The sequence below is a fragment of the Gymnoscopelus microlampas genome (genome assembly GCF_963454915.1).
Source record: "Gymnoscopelus microlampas genome assembly, chromosome: 13".
Lineage (NCBI taxonomy): Eukaryota > Metazoa > Chordata > Actinopteri > Myctophiformes > Myctophidae > Gymnoscopelus > Gymnoscopelus microlampas.
Genome location: NC_139950.1, coordinates 14311777 through 14329276, shown reverse-complemented (window position 1 = coordinate 14329276; position 17500 = coordinate 14311777). Strand labels below are relative to the sequence as shown.

The 17500-nt window shown below is 46.6% G+C and overlaps 1 protein-coding gene across 2 annotated transcripts in view; it reads left to right on the top strand.

Moving 5' to 3' along the window:
* The window catches only part of slit1a (slit homolog 1a), a 147455-nt gene that overhangs the window by 73433 nt on the left and 56522 nt on the right, over positions 1 to 17500 (top strand). For both annotated transcript variants that reach the window (XM_084076695.1, XM_084076694.1), the window contains exons 5-8: positions 9598 to 9669; positions 11248 to 11319; positions 13361 to 13432; positions 15548 to 15711. In XM_084076695.1, the coding sequence (XP_083932821.1) occupies positions 9598 to 9669; positions 11248 to 11319; positions 13361 to 13432; positions 15548 to 15711 (380 nt within the window). The remainder of the gene's footprint in view (positions 1 to 9597; positions 9670 to 11247; positions 11320 to 13360; positions 13433 to 15547; positions 15712 to 17500) is intronic.

The window sequence follows — 17500 nt, the reverse complement described above, 5'->3', positions numbered from 1 at the left end:
CACTCACACACGCACACGCACACTCCTCTGAATGTGAGAGTGGAATTAAGAGTCCTTGGTAAGACTAAACATTCTCTTATCAAAGAGGGAGCAAGAAAACAAATAGTGCACGTTAGATAAACATGCATCACATGCACTCATGTTCACACAAATCCACTCAATCTTATCAGTCACACAAATGGAAGTGAAATCACTTTTCTTTACTTTTCTTATAAATGGGCAGTGGTGGCAAGTAACTGTACATTTGCTCAAGTACTGTACTTAAGTACAATTTAGAGGTATTTTTTACTTCTGTCTTTACTACTGGAGTATTTCCAAATACTTACATTACACCTCAGAGGCAAATATTGTACTTTTAGTCCACTACCATTATTTGAAAACTTTAGTTACTAGTTACTTTGTAGATTTGGATGATTATTATTACAAAACATACATTAACCACTTCAGCCCTATATACTTATTATTAATATTTGAAAGTAGCCGACAACAGGCTCACAGCTTGTAGATCTGCTATTTTCAACATATCTTTATACATTTTATGCATTTGAAAACATTTGGACATTCATGCATAATGAGTACTTTTACTTTTGGTACTTTGAGTATATTTTGATGCCAGTACTTTTGTACTTTTTAGAGCCAAACGTCGGCCAAAACTATAGCACAACTAAACAACCGTGGCGATTTCCGCCGGAAATAGATGATCTACAAGCTGCGTCACGACGCGTTGTGAGCTTATAGATTGGCTGTTTCCAGCCCAACTATAAATTAAGCGTAGTGCAGATGCTTTGGAGGAGAGAGAGAGAGAGAGAGAGAGAGAGAGAGAGAGAGAGAGAGAGAGAGAGAGAGAGAGAGAGAGAGAGAGAGAGAGAGAGAGAGAGAGAGAGAGAGAGAGAGAGAGAGAGAGAGAGAGAGAGAGAGGCAGAGAGAGAGAGAGGCAGAGTGACAGTGGCTAGTAGTAGGTAAGTAGGATGCATACTACATTGACCATGTTCACATGTCGGCCATTTTGCTCTTATGTCATACTCGTGGTGGTGGGGGGCCTTACCCAGATCCACACCCACCTCCGTGAGTATTACATGCTGTAAGAGCAACATGGCTGCCGTGAGAATATTGTCAACGGCTGGCAAGTCACAGAAGTCCTGAGCCGGGTTTTTGTTTTTGCATCGTTTTGTTCCGAGCTCAGACCGGGCAACACCAAAATGAAATTTGGGGTTGAATGAATATTGTACATTTTGTGTTTTTCTCTCTTCCCGTCAAACCAGTTTTTAAAACCGTGGCATTAGAGGATGCCGGGAGCACGTTGTCCCCATCTCTGCACAGTCTGATTTACAAGCCTCCGTGTCAACCGCACTCGTAAACTAACTCGCCTGTTATTGAGCAGGGGTTGTGAAATCCGTGGGGTATGAAAGGATCTATTGTTTATGTTCATGTGTATAGGCATAATATCCATGCGCGCGCGCGTCCCGTGTGCGCTGGAGGAGATGCACACCGACCGCAGCATCAGAGCGGTTCCAGACTCTGCGCCTCGAGGCCTTGAATAAGGTCCATATAATGGTCCCGGAAATAGCCGATCTACAAGCTCATCAACGCGTCTTGATGCGACGCGTCGTGAGCTTATAGAGCCGCTATATGTCGTGCGCTAAACAGATGCACAAGGAAGTGTAATTGAAGCATAAAGGCTGCTCCCTCCTCTGGTTGTCCACAGTACAAGCTGAACAAACTGGATGCTGTGATCACCCACTAAACACTTAATGCTGATGGCAGTGTCATTTGGTGTCACTTATTTGGGCTTGTTTTTCTGTAAAGTTGCTTGTAAATATTGCAGGGTTTTTGGGGCTTGTTTCTAAAGTGTAGTTGTCTATTTGGGTTTCCTTCCTAATGCTGTTTAACTCAGTGGCTCTCAAACATTTTCATGTCAAGGAACCCCAAATGAATATGTTTTTGTCTGCAGACCCCCTTCTCAAAATGTTTTGTACCAGGGACCGTCCATACAACATTTGTGTTGTAGAACCTTTAAAGAGCCATATATGGGCTGAACAGGTCCTTTTATACGACCGTGGTGCTACTGTATATAACAATGGTTCTCAAACATTTTCTCAAACGTATTTGGCCGTGGAACCCCATCTGAAATGTTTTGTTGTGCCAGGGAACCTCATAGGAGAAGACTTGTGTTAAAAATGTCAAAGTTATTCCAAATGTTTCAACATGTTCAAGATATGTCAACAATTGAAAAAATAATTGCTGATCAATAAACTCACGGCACTTCGCAATGCATTGTAAGCTTGTACATTGGCTGTTTTGACTATAGCTGAAGTACAAAATAGGTTTACCTAATTCTGCTGGGGACCCCCTTGAGCCCCCTCAAGGACCCCACTTTGAGAACCATTCCTATATAACACCTCAAACATTCCAAAGAATTAGCTAAAGTACCAACGTGTGTGTGTGTGTGTGTGTGTGTGTGTGTGTGTGTGTGTGTGTGTGTGTGTGTGTGTGTGTGTGTGTGTGTGTGTGTGTGTGTGTGTGTGTGTGTGTGTGTGTGTGTGTGTGTGTGTGTGTGTGTGTGTGTGTGCCATAAGCATAAATAAACCCACCCTCCTCTCTTATTGGTGGAACAAGCATGGCATCGGTCACACACCCACTCTACCATACAGTATGTATCTGTGTCAGACGGAGTGTGTGTGTGTGTGTGTGTGTAGGGTTTTTGGTTGTGTATCGGCGCAGTGCTCCGAGATAGAGATCAGAGGTTAATGATGTGAATCAGACAGGAACCAGACATTACCTTCGCCGCGCCGCCAATCTCCTAGACCCAGGCGCCTTAAGCTACGTTTGATAACACGCTAATTATTCCAGATACAGGCCTTTGTGGAGGACTCTTGTACGCGGACAGTATCAGCCACAGGGTTTATTCACAGGCTCAAAAAGCACTTTACCTTGTGTAAGAGATGCCTTTGTCCTGAGCGGATTGTGTGCCCTGTAAGGGCTCCGCTTACAAGAACAAGCTCAAAGGGCCGTGGCTCAAAGACACACCTGAAAACATGTGTGTCACCTCCGCCATTAAGGCTACAATGTGAATGAGCTGTGAGCGACGTCAGCGAAGGAGAGAGAGCCAGACGACCCGTAATGAACTAGCTGCCCGTACTCGAGGTGTTCAATGGGCAAATCTAGACCAGGTCCAGGCCGTTTGAACACGGGAGATGGACGCGTTGCACACATACTCTCGCTCGCCAAAGTCACTCAGTCACTCATTCACACACCTGTAATGACAGAGGAGCGCTTGGCATGTTGTGCGTGCAGGAAACGGGGACGCAAAAAAGGCTATGGATCTTGACGTCGTTACGACACTCTGCGAGATGCCTATAGAGGCCTGGCCTGGGGCCTGCAGCGGCTATGGGGGCCACAGGCAGCCATGCCTGGCTTGGGGAGAGAGACTGCATAGCATTGCAGTGAGTCTATGGAAGGATTCTGGGTTTGTGAGGGAGTGCACCCTGGCTCTGACAATGTCCATAGATCCATTATAAGGCTGCAGCAAAAGCCTTTGCGAGTGCATGGGCGGTTATGAACCCCGCTCCCTGCTTCTGCTACTTAACATTGCCTGTTGCTGACTGTCTACCGCCGCTGTGCTCAGTCTGATAAGCCTGGCCCTGCAGAACCCCCAGGCGGGCCAAGTTTGAAGTAACACAGACATACAGGCACAGCATTCACCATGGAAAGTGTACGGAACAGACAGACAGACAGAATAAGCTGAAGAGTGCTCTGGTTGAAGGACGAGGAGGAGGAGGGGGGCGGCGGGGGGAGAGGTGGAAGGAGTCTGTTTCTTTGGTCGACGTCAATATGAGTTGCTGATTGCAGGATTACTGTGTGTTTATGTGTTTAGGCCGCGTGCCAAATGATGCGCTACGGTGGTATCTGTTGAAGTGCCACAAGGTTGGGATTTACAGTCATGCCTTGGCGTTGCAGAGCCGCTGGTGGCCGAATATCCCTCTTTGTGGTGACTGTTCTCACATAATCATGTCTGCTTTTAAAAGGATCAGTGCCTCCCCGAGAAAAAAAACCCTGCTTCCAAGCTCATTGAAAATGTCAAATATCTCTCCGGGCCGACACAGTCGGAGCTGAGCTTAGAAAATACCAGCGAGGGGCAACCACAGACTATGTAAAATACAGCCTGGTCTCCCACAGAAATGTCCCGTTTGCCGTTTTAAGAATGTGTAAATGCAGAAATGTAGAGTTGCTAAATTTAATATTGCTCTGGCTCCTGAAGGAGTTGAACCAGCCGATAAATCCTTACAGGACACAGAAGACTGCAGACTCCAAACCATGACCGCTGTGATTATTCTGTTAAATCGCTGCCGTCGGGGCAGAAACCTCTTATCTCCACATTTTAACCTTTTTTTAAAATGTTTTTCCCGTCAATGAATTCCCTACTATCATACTACACAGTGTCACACAAAAGTAGCAAAAATAGCCGATCTACAAGCTCAAAACGCTTGTAGATCTGGTATTTTTTTTTTTGGGTTGCTTTTTTGAATCCTGAAAAGTAACACTTTTGGACATACAAGGTTTCCAAGCGTACGGCAACCAAATGTGACAGAGGGGTGAGCGAGCCAGACAGACAGAAGGGGGGAAAGACAGAGAGAGCGTATGCTGCACGTACAAGTGGAAGGGAGAACCAATAAGGCTGAGTGTCTGGCGGTACACAGTAGAATTTGTGGCATTAATTTATGGATCCTTAAGGGTGCATTTTTATAACATGCAGATTTGAATGAGCACTCAGAATTTTTTGCTGTGTATTTAAGGATCATTCGAGTTCGTCACGCTCCTTTTTTTTGTCCGGACGTGCGTCGTTGTCTTAGCACTGATTTTACAGTAGCGCACAGCGTGACCCTCTATGACCTCGAGCCTCTAATCCAATCACAAACGACGCCATATAAGTGGAACGTATGGGAAGCCTAAGCCAATCGTGTTACGGCGTGCTAACAGGATTACGGGAGTTTCAGCGTGCCGATTTCACCCTGTTGCTTTTTCATTTCGCTGCTTACACACATACCATTGTGTTCGTATCGTCACAGCCATCCTGTCCCGTCTTGCGTTCCAGTGTGTGTGTGTGTGTGTGTGGGCGTGGGCGTGTGTCTGTGTGTGTGTGTCTGTGTCTGTGTCTGTCTGTAGATCTCTCTTCCTGTCTCTCTGTCTCTCGCTCTCCTTGGAAGATAGTTTTTCGCCTGGCACGCCAACACTGAGATGCTGTGAATCTGTTTTTGCAAAGCCCACTGTTATATCCTTTCATATCCTGGGAGAGAACACGCTCATGTACACGCACACACACGCACATGCACACACACACACACGCGCGCACACATGCTTAAAGAATATGACACACTATCACAAACACGCAATTACAATCACAGTATTCATTTAACTCTGAGCATGTAAAACATTTACCCTTTAGGTCAATTTGATTCAATTTTTTAGACGCTCTGAGTTAAATTACTGTGCATGCTTTTCTTGCCCAAGGGGGAGAAGTCAGTGTGCGTCACAGTGCACCAGTTGGCTGCAGCGGTATGGCATCTCATGCGTGTTGGTGGTGGTATGTGTTGTGGCAGGGTAAGGAGAAAGGTAAAAGGACTAATTAACTATCAACTGGAGTGCAGAGCCAGGTACAACAAAAGCATTCCTGTTCTGATGTAGTAGGGCCGCGTCGATAAGCGGCACCAGCAGAGAGCCTGGGTGCCAGACTGACTCTTTCTTGACGCTTTCAAGTTCCTGCACTGTGGCTGCTTTTGCCAAAAGGAACAACAAAGAACTTGGAAGCGAGCGCACAACAGGCCCTGGCTCCCGTTGTGGTAGCTATAGCAAGGAGACGTAAAGTGGGTTTGATGTTTTGGGGTGGGGGGCGGTGTATTATCCTGCGAAAATATTAGGAGACCGGGGGCGGTGGGCACGGACAAGGTTACTGTTTGTGCAGTTAACCAAATTGCCGGCCAACGGTGTCGAACGAGCTAGCATCTTGGTGACAGCAGATGTTATGCAGGTCTCGCTGAGAAAATTCCAACTTCAAGGACAGACCGGTAAAATTAGAACACTTGTCATTAGGAATATTTATGTTGTCTTTGAATAGGGGCCAGCTAACGCTCTATACACGTCTGCAGTATGTGTGCACGCCACGCACACACACGCATGTGTGCTTGAATATTAGAATGTGCACAACTCTGTCCGTGCATGTCAAGTCAGACGTGTGCGTTAGATTTGCGAGCTGTCGAGATTTGAACGTCGGCCAGATCGAGGCTGATGTCTGTATGGTTGGAATGTGGACGTCGGTGTGGGATAATTGGACGACTTCTGCGTTAGTTTATTCAAGATACAAAGGGGGCTCATTTTATGGCCCGATCCTCCGTAACGTCACGTCATGTTAAATACACACTCGTCTTTTAATGGGATGAGACTGCGAAGAGGAGGCAAGACTCTGCAGGTCGCAGTTAGAGACCTGCCAAGATGCAACCAGAACTCTATCAGCCGAGCTTCTCTGTGTGTGTGTGTGTGTGTGGTGTAACACATAAGTCCTATTCTTTGTACGATGAATATAATGGAAAATAGCAGATCTTAAGCTTACAATGCATTGCATTGCGAGCTTGTAGAGCTGTTATTTTTGCTATTTTAGATAATTTAGAACATTATTGAACATTTTAATTTATTATTTTTTTCATGCAGTTGTGTTTGTGTTTTGCATGCACAGCATAGATCGTGTTAAAGGTCATGTCTCACCTAGACACAGGATCTGACAAAAATGTTGACCTGATGGTCAAGATTCAATTTATCCTCTGAGCAGGCTCTATTAGCTTAATGGTAAATATTTCAGCACGTTTGCAGGAAACCGGGTTCAAATCCGGGGTAGAAGAGGAAAGTTACATATTGCAGCTTTAATAATAGTCAAACAAAATGTGACATTTCTTTATTGGGGGTGGGGGGGGGGGATTTGCCAGTTGACTCAGATTTTGCACGCTCACAACAACAAAACAGAAACGAAGCAGAAATTCCATTTTTAATTGTGGTGTATTTGCAGTGGGCTGCCGAAGCGCTGTTTTAATTGCTGCTTGGCCATAAAGGGTCCGACCGCCAAGCACCCATTCATTAGATGGATTGCACAACACCGCCGCTGTGGCACATGGAAGCTTTTTTTTTTTTTGCTCGCTGTTCTCTTTTGTACTGTGTTGAAACGGGCCTGTGTGTGCACTCATAAATCTGACATTCCAAAAAGAACGTTCTTCTGGAAACAACGATGACCCAGAGAGGACAGTGTTTTAAGAATGCATCTTGGGAATGTTGGGAACTCATTTTAACATTACTGCATCAGGGTTTCGTGCGCGTGTGTGTGTGTGTGTGTGTGTGTGTGTGTGTGTGTGTGTGTGTGTGTGTGTGTGCGTGCGTGTGTGCGTGTGCGTGTGCGAGCGTGTGCGAGTGTGTATGCTTTTATTGCTATACTTGTGAGGGCCAAAATTACCACACAAGTATGATCCTCTTTCTTGATCCTCACAAGAGATTTGAGGAATTAGGCTTACAATTAAGGGGGCTACTTATATTTAGTTGCGCGCTGGTGTTGGGCACCAAAATAAGTAGATCTGCAAGCTCACAACACATCGCAGAACAACACGTTGCAAGCTTGTAGATGTACTATTTTTGGTGTTGGGGTTAAACAAATTCAGAAAAAAAGTAACAAATTGCAGTCATAAATTTACAGTCCTAAAATGTTAATGTCCCCACAAATATAGTAATACAAACATGTGTAACTATACGTGCGTGTGTGTGTGTGTGTGTGTGTGTGTGTGTGTGTGTGTGTGTGTGTGTGTGTGTGTGTGTGTGTGTGTGTGTGTGTGTGTGTGTGTGTGTGTGTGTGTGTGTGTGTGTGTGTGTGTGTGTGTGCGTGCGTGCGTGCGTGCGTGCGTTGTTTGGGGCTGGTGCAGCTGCACATATTAAAACAAGTAAATATGATGCAGATCTGGCCCAGCAGAGTTCTGCAGTGCAGAATGGCGTGTGGTTTTTCCCAGACTCTCTATGGGGGACCATAAGTACTCTGTTTATGTCGGCCCTTACTGTGGGAGCCGTGTGAGTATGTGTGTGTCGCTGCACGTGTGTTTGTGTGTGCATGCATGTGTGCGTGTATGTGTATGCATGCGTGGTGTGCGTGGCGTGCCTGTGTGTGTGTGTGCGCAGAATAGGGGGCAGAGACCTTCTGAATGTGGTTAGCTCACCATTTAAGCGACAGACAAAAGACGCTGCTAATTAAAACTATGGCTACTTCTGTTCCTCTCACTCCTCTCTCTGACACCCCCCCCCCAACCCCCCCCCACACACACACACTCTCAATCTCTCTCTCTCTCTCCACCTCTCAACCACACATGCACACTTTTCAAATGCTTAATTTTCAACCACCGTTAAGCGAAGGACACGCGCGCAGCCGTGCACGTGCACACACACACACACACACACACACACACACACACACACACACACACACACACACACACACACACACACACACACACACACACACACACACAACTGCGTTCCCCCCAGTGTAACCACCCCACAGGCTTGAGGCTTGGCTCAGGTCCCTTCATTGCTCCTGTCCTGTCGCCTGCTTTTTTTTTTCTAGTGCAGGACACCTCATGCCAGGGCAGGGCATGAAGCGCAGAGAGCAAATTATAGCGTGAGTGAACAGCGAATAATACAAGCACTATAAAATAACCACTGTGTGCCGCGAGGAGCCACTCTCCATGCATGCAGGCCCAACAACATTTCAGGCCTTTTTGGCAACGGACTGCAGAGAAAATAAAGGAGGAAAAAAAAGAAAGTATTTCCCCCTTTCAGGATTCTAGTCGGCACCAATGAGTTTGCTCGCTTGAAGGGCCGAGGTTGAATAGTGTGAATTCGGTTCAGTTGAAAAGCGAAGCTGTCGGGTAATGGGGGGTTTTGTCGTCTCGGGAGTTTTACAGGAGAAAAGTGGACGGATCGCATGACATTATGCCCCCGAATGATGTGTTGTCGCGCCGTTTCTGATCTGACGAGACCCACTCTCTGCCAAACCGACCAGAACTAAGCCACCCATTGTTCTAAAGTCCGATTTAAGGTCCTTGTACGCCGCTGGTGTTGTGATTGTGATGTTGTGATGTGGTTAATTTCCCCAAAATGTATTTCATTTGTTTGCTGTTTGCAGTTCATTCACACAGAACGTGAATATTACAGCGACATTGATTGCTTTCGGAACAAGGTAGATTTTCCTGAGCTTCCGAACATCGCGTACCGTGAATTTAGGCATCAACCTGTATGAATATTCTGTAATATTCTGTATTCGAGTCTTGCCCCTTTTTGTATCGTTTATTTGTTATTTGTTACCTTTACACTTAGCTGCGCGCCGGGGTCATGCAGCCACAATGCGTTGTGAGCTGGCATTCAACTAAGTATATACATCAGGTATTACTTGTTATGATGCCTACTAGAGTTTCAGAAAGAAAGTCTACAAACTGTATAGGAGCTGGTATACTGTTATAGGGCAGAATATGGAGGTCATTACCGTTACTAATGAAACGATTGTTCCTGTCTTCACAGAGATCTCAGTGAGAACTTCATCCAGTCCATTCCCAGGAAGGCTTTCAGAGGGGCCACGGACATTAAGAACCTGTGAGTGACTCCTCATACACAGCATGTTGACAGGGTGGAAGGCTGCAGGGAGGGAGGGAGGGATTAGGGTTGCCAACTACCAACTGTACAAGTTTTTATAAAAGTACCAGTCCAGAAATGTCCAGGTCCCTTTTTTCCTCTTTTGTGGTAGGGAGGTAGGGTATCATTTTGTAACCACTTATGTTTTGTTTTGTGAGGAAAGTTATAGCTTCTATTATTTGAGTTCCTTTTGTTAGTGGTTTTAGCTGTATTCACCCTGATGTTAATACTTTAACATTAATAGAGTGTCTTTGGACTGTTAACCGTTATGTTGAGCAAGTTTATTGCATCCCTCATTTCTTAGTATTATTTCTTAGCCCAGAAAAAGATAAAATCTCACTGTACGGTTTTTGTATATTATATTAACACACTGTATTATACATAGTATATGTATATGAGCTGTTTGGACTCGTAAGATGTGCGTCGTTAAGTGAGTCCCAAAAAAATAAGCAACAAAGTGTATTCCTGCATATATCGGTCCAATAAGGTACATGTCTTTTAGTTTCCAAATAAGGGACGATTCCTTATTTCAAGGGACGTTTGGCAACCCTAGGATGGATGATGGATGGATGGGTGGATGGATGGATGGATGGATGGATGGATGAATGGATGGATGGATGAATTATGGAAATCTAAGTACAATTTCACATCGATCACGGCGACCGAGATTCTCCATTCATAACATACACACAACAGCATACACTCATCATACTATATAATGGGGGATTGTAGACAACCATGATTGATTGGGCCAACTACCTTGCACAAACACACCCCTAGACACACAAACACACGCACACGCACACACACGCACACGCACACACACACACACACACACACACACACACACACACACACACACACACACACACACACACACAGATAAACAACCAGCACAGGCCTTGTTATGTGAGCAGAGGTGGCTGCATCTTTATTGATCTACCACAGTCCATCAGTGTTACTTCTTGCTGTATCAATGATTATATCTATTCTACAGGGGGAGAGAGAGATGTTGTGTGTATCTCTGCGTGTGTGTGTGTGTGTGTGTGTGTGTGTGTGTGTGTGTGTGTGTGTGTGTGTGTGTGTGTGTGTGTGTGTGTGTGTGTGTGTGTTAGCTGAGTGATTGAGTGAGTGAGTGAATGAATGGAACCCCCCCCCCCCCCCAAAAAAAAAACCTACAAATTGAAACATTCAAATGTTTTCACAATTTCCAAAAATAGCAAAATACAGTTGATATACAAGCTTCACAAAGTGTCACATTGTGATGCGTTGCAGTGCAACACGTTGAGAGCATGCATTTCAGAACGGCTATTTTCGCTAAATATCGTACAACAAAAGTATGTTATACTTTAGTGTAGGGCTTAACTGGTTAAGACCAGATCTGCTACTTTAGATATTTCTGTGTGACGTTGTAGCAGGATCAAGTATGGGTGTTAATTTACGAAAAAAAGTAAGTTAAAATATGGAGATAAGAGGTTTCTGCCCGACAGCAACGATATCCAACTAAACTGCTCTCTCCTCTGTGTTGCCCCCCTGCAGTCAGCTGGATAAGAACCACATTGGCTGCATTGAGGACGGCGCCTTCAGGGCCCTCAGGGGCCTGGAAGTACTGTGAGTATCATCTGAAAGAGCCTCTCCAACCCACTGTGATGTTATTATTATTACTATTCTTCAAGAACCGCCCCGCCCTGTGCTGCTATCATTACATTACCACACTTCAATTCAATGAAGACATTGTTTTTTTAAACCCCCCCCCCCCGCTAATATCCATAAGTAATATACACACACAAGCCTGGTCTTTAATTACCATAACCGTGGTTAATCAAGCCCGGGGCCCCCTCACCCAGGCTCCCACGTGGGGGACCCCTCAACCCAACCCTATACCCATGCTTGGCCCACAGCATCGAGATCAGGACCCATTAACTCTTTGTTCCCCTGTGCCAGCCTCCCCCTATAATGTCCGCCCACCCATCATACTGCCCTGGGCTATGCGGTTGTCATAGAAATAGTATGATTAGAACCCCCCCACCCTCCACACACACACACACACACACACACACACACACACACACACACACACACACACACACACATTTTTTACCATTCAAGTCAGCATTCCACTGTGGGCCCGTTATAAGCGAGCGTGTTTTGGCGTCGCGCGGTTTGCCAGATTCAATTAATCATCCCGCTTGTCAAAGCTCATAATTACAGGCCTCCGTCGGAGCGCTCTCTCTCTCTCTCTCTCCACCTGAAACAGTGTGTGACGATGGCACGGGACGGGAGTTCACAGGGGACAAAGGCACAAAGAAAACGGGGGGGGGAGTTTGACGACTAGTTGTTTTAAATGGTGGAAATCTGTGGGGTTGTTGTCATGCGAGTTTGCGCGGTGTTTCCATGAACTACTTAAAACACTATTGTACTTCGTTGACTTGGTGGTCCCCCGTGGCTCTATACTAGGGCCGCTCCTTTTTTCTCCTCCTCCTTCGCTTTGCCGAAAATAGCTGATCTATAAAGCTTGTAGGTCTGCTGTTCACGTTGAGTGTTCGCCTCTTTTCACCGAAAGTTCGACTTTTATGACTCATGGTTAATGGCTGCTTTATCCACTTAAACCCCTGTAGTCTCAGAGAACTGGACTTGAGTTACAACATGTACTTTGACCCCTTTTTCCGTGTACACCAAATATCTTCGCCAAAAAATTGCCAATCTACAAGCGCTATTTTTGGCTAATGTTCCCCCTTGAATATGGACGGACACTGGTGTTCAAGTAGCTAATGGGGCGTTGGGATGGCAGATGTAGGATGGGGTCATAATGATGCTGTGAGGAGACTGATGGAGGGTGGTGGGGGGGGGGGGGGGGGTTTGATGGGGGTTTGAATGTATATACGTTTTCCTTTTTTTGGTGGGGGGGGGGGGGGGACTGGACAGGTTGAAACAGGGAGCAGATTGAAATATGGTATTGGGTTATTAGGCAGATTGAAATGACCCGATTCTTTCGCCGCAGCTGATGCCCTGCGTAGGGGGATGTGTGTGTGTGTGTGTGTGTGTGTGTGTGTGTGTGTGTGTGTGTGTGTGTGTGTGTGTGTGTGTGTGTGTGCGCGAGTGCGCATGACTATACTTCTGTTTGTCCATCCTGTCTCTTCATCTGGGCCCCTTTGAACACAGGCGGGGAGGTGTTTTTTAACACACACACATGCACACACACACACACACACACACACACACACACACACACACACACATGCGTACATAAGTGTGTGTTGCATGCATGCATGCATACATGCATGTTTAGCCTATATTTGCGGATACGTGCGCACGCATGTCTGTATAATATGTCCTGATAATATGTGTGCGATGTGCGTGCGTGACTGCATAAATGTGAGAGGTGGGTGGGACGGAGGGAGGGAGGGACGGAGGGAGGGCTCCCCATCTGTGTGTAAAGAGGTGTTATGTTCCCAGCGGGACGCAACAAAGAGATAGAAGAGAGGGAGGGAGAGACAGACAGAGAGACAGAGAGAGAGGGAGACAGACAGACACAGAGAGAGAGAGACAGACAGAGAGAAAGGAGGGTATGCCATGTGAGATGTCTTCACAGAGAGCCTTTGCAAGCATACATTACGTTTATAATAATGTTGATATCCTTTCCTTTTCGCAGGACGCTGAACAACAACAACATCAGCAGTATCCCCGTGTCCAGCTTCAACCACATGCCCAAACTGCGCACCTTGTAAGTAACGCCTTTCTATAGACCAGTGGTTCTCAAAATGGGGTCCGGGGACTCCCAATGAGGTCCTTGAGAGGGCTCCTGTGGTATTTTGTAAGCCTTTATTCAACAGCAACTGGACTAGCCGGCCTGGTAATCGAACCGCATACTCACTAATCAGGGTATTTAGCGTCCATGTCGTTTGTGCCATAACCACTTGGCTATGGTGCCCCCTGACATTTTCTAACATTTTAGAAGTTTTTTTTTTCTTTTTTTAATTGGGCCTCTTCCTTCGCAGGTGTTACCAATGATACTAATGAAGGCTCTGTTCCATTTAGTGTAGCACAGTGGTTCTCAAACTTTTTAATCTCAAGGACCCCCATAACTCTGAGAGTGTACAAATGGAACTAAATGGACCTGTAAGGGTTTCTGGAACAGTGTGCTCATCCAATTGGAGCCTTACAGGTCCATTTGGTTCCATTTGTACACTCTCAGAGTTACACACATTCAAGGGGCCATTTGGAACCCCCTCAAGGAACCATGAGGGTCCCTGGACCCCAATTCAAGACCCACTGGTATAGCAGAGTCTTTCCAGTGAGCCAACAAAATCAGCACCCTGACTCTGCTTGACCAGAATGGAACAGAGCCTTCATTAGTATCATTGCTAACACCTATGAAGGAAGTAAGGAAGAGGCCCAATGTCTTTCCAATATGGCTGCTGTGCATCGAGCCTATTCTCCCGTTCTCAGCGTTAAATTAACCCGCAGGATTTTGCAGTACAGTCCCCGGTCGGCCTGGCCTATGTGCAGTCCAGCGCGGTAGTTGTACTGTGTATGGTAGCTTACAGAACAACAGCGGGGCTCGTAATGATCTAAATGGGAACAGATAGATTTTGTCATTCCAGTCAGTCTTGGGACCCAGCCATAGCCACATTGAGCCCACAGCGGGGTCTGTAGAGGTGCCAGGGGCCATTAAAAACCCCCCTCCATCTATAGAGCGCACAACAACTGGCCCGTGATAGACACAAATAGACCTCAAAGCCTATTGTCTGTATGCGATTACTAAATCTGAAATTATGTCCGAATTAAAACAATTATGCTAGCTGGAACATGGAAAAGCACAACGTTGCCGTTCTTGCGGTGGCTATTTGAGATTCCTTGCTCCCAGTGGGGTTATGGCTTTTTTTTCTCTGTGCGTGCACGTGTTTGTGTTAGTGTGTGTTTGTGTTAGGGTGTGTGTGTGTGTGTGTGTGTGTGTGTGTGTGTGCGTGTGCGTGTCCGCGTGCGCGTGTGTGTGTGTGTGTACGTTCCAGATTGCCACCGCAATGCTTCAGAGTTATTCTGGACGAGCGTTCTGTTCCAGGAATGTCTTGTTTGGAAGATTGGGTTTAGCGAGTTTCTTTTTAGAGTCGCGCCCGTTTAGGATGTGCCGTTTACAATCATCCATTTAGCGTGTCACTCCGAGTGTGTGTCACCGCAGGGGGTTTGGTTGTGATGTGCTGCGGAGACAGAATAGGCCTGTCTCTGGGTCTGCATGAGCAGCACATCTAGGATTCTGTGCACAGCTGTGGCTGATTTTTCGGTTGTCAGCGCCGCGTGTACACAATAGTTCCAGCCAGCTAGATCTTATTAAGATAGGAGAGACATCTCTCAGACAGACAGACATGGTTGATGTCCCTCAACTCGTCGCCTTCCGAGCTCTGCCTCCTTTTTTCTTCATCGCCGTCTTCCTCGGTGTGTGTTTAGTTTAGCTTGATTTATACTCGCACGGCGGTGTTTGCCGGCTGGACGAAAATAGCAGACCTACAAGCTGGCGACATCTGTGTGACACGTTGTGAGCTTGTAGGTCTTCTATATTTGTAGCGCGACGCCGTCGTTATGTAGGGTTAGTTGGGATCCGGAACCGGAGCAACCGTCTGCTATACAAATACAATACCGTTGGTTCTCGAACGTTTTAATTTCAAGGACCACCACAACCGAGAGTTACAGACCTGTATGGGGTCCATTTGGAACCGACTATAGGAATCGTTAACAGGAAACTGAATTGTTAAAATCCTAAAGGATCCCAACCCTAGTTGTGAGCTTTTAGGTCTGCTATGTTACAAAGTATAAATGAGTGTTTTGTGTTATTTGTTGCCAGCCGTCTTCACTCCAACAACCTGAACTGTGACTGTCACCTGGCCTGGCTGGCCCAGTGGTTGAGACAGAGGCCTACCATTGGTCTGTTCACCCAGTGCACCGCCCCCACAGCCCTGAGAGGACTCAACGTGGCCGAGATACAAAAGCACGAGTTCACCTGCTCAGGTGAGGCCCCCCCACACACACACACACACACACACACACACACACTCACACTCACACTCACACTCACACTCACACTCACACACACACACACACACACACACTCTCTCTCTCTCTCAGTCAGTCATTCACTCACTCTTCTCCCCTCTCTGTCTCACACTCTATAATAATGTATCCACAAACACACGCCTACGGTTTATTTTTCTACGGCTTTTTCTGCCTTTATTGATAGTTCACAGTGAAGAGAGACAGGAAACAGGGAAAGTGACACGAGGCAAAGGTCCGTCAGGCTCGGAAATCGAACCCGGGACTCGCTCGTCAGGCATCAGAGACTGTGTGGTACGCGCCATAACCACTCGGCTATCGGCGACCCGACCTTCACGGTTTCTTTAATCACAGCTGAACAAACTTTTACATTTCAAAGACCCTCCTTAACTCTGACAGTACACAAATGGAACCTAACGGGTCCATTTGGTTCCATTTGTATACTGTCAGAGTTACAGACTTGTAAGGGTCCATTTAGAACCCCCCCTCAAGGAACCTTGAAGAGTAGAAATACTTTAGTTTTGGCTCCTCAACATTGTAGCAACATCAAGCAAATAGCTGACGCTAGCTAGGGGTTCAAGTGTGAACTGTCCAACGTGTCCAAGGCCTGAGAGGAATGGAGTTGCGTGGTCTTTTCCATGTTGGTGGAAACATCCCGTAATGGTTATGGGAAAATGACTGTCCTGGCAGAGTCCCCCCCCCCCCCCTCTCCGTCCACCTGGCTGCCACCTGACAGCCCCTCTCTCTGGCCTTGGGGCCGGTCCTGCTCTGCTGGTCCGTCCTCGGACCGCCTTTCATGTCTCTCCAGCTCTCCGCAGCTGGCAAAGCCGTGCCAGAGCAATGCCCGCCGAAGGAGAACGCAAAGCTGGGAGAGAGAGCGTATGGGAGCTAAACCGACCCCCCGACATTGTTTCCCAAACAGACAATGGGTCGGGACCTTTTTTTTGGTCCCAGATCCATTTATTAGTGAGTAATATATATATTTTTTAATTATTGGGTAGTAAATATCCTTATTTTGTTTTAAAAAGTGTAACTCAAACTTTTCTTTAAAGAATTGAATTAAAATAAAAGAATGGCGTACAAGCTGCGTACAAACTCAAGACGCCGGTCGTGAGCTTGTAGATCTGTTATTTTAACTAGCTCGGGTCCACGGGGCAGTTAGTTAAAAGCCCCCCCCCCCAATACCCCCCTCCCCCTCCCGCGTCAGTCCCGCGCTCCACTCCTCACTCGTCATTATATTCGTTGTCTTTTCCCACCTCCGCACATATGGATTCTGCGGCGGCTTTGAACTTACGTGCTGTGCTGTGCTGTGCTGTGCTGTGCTGTGCTGTGCTGTGCTGTGCTGTGCTGTGCTGTGCTGTGCTGTGCTGTGCTGTGCTGTGCTGTGCTGTGCTGGTACGTGCGAGGCGAGTGGAGTGAGCGCGCCGCTGTAGCTGCCGCCGGGTGCGTTAAGGTTATCATATCAGGACACAGCGGAGAACAGCATGAGAACCGCCTCTCCCCTCAAGGCCATCTCACTTTTAACACCAGCTGGGAAGTCTGTTTCTGTGTGTGTGTGTGTGTGTGTGTGTGTGTGTGTGTGTGTGTGTGGTTGTATTACTATACTTACGAGGACCAGATGTCCCCCCGCAAGTATATTAGAGTTTGAGAAATAGACATTTGTGAGGACCATTTTCCTTGGTCCTCACAAGAGAAGCAGTTGTTTTTATATGGTTAGGAAAAAAAGGCTTTTAGAGCTATAGGAAAA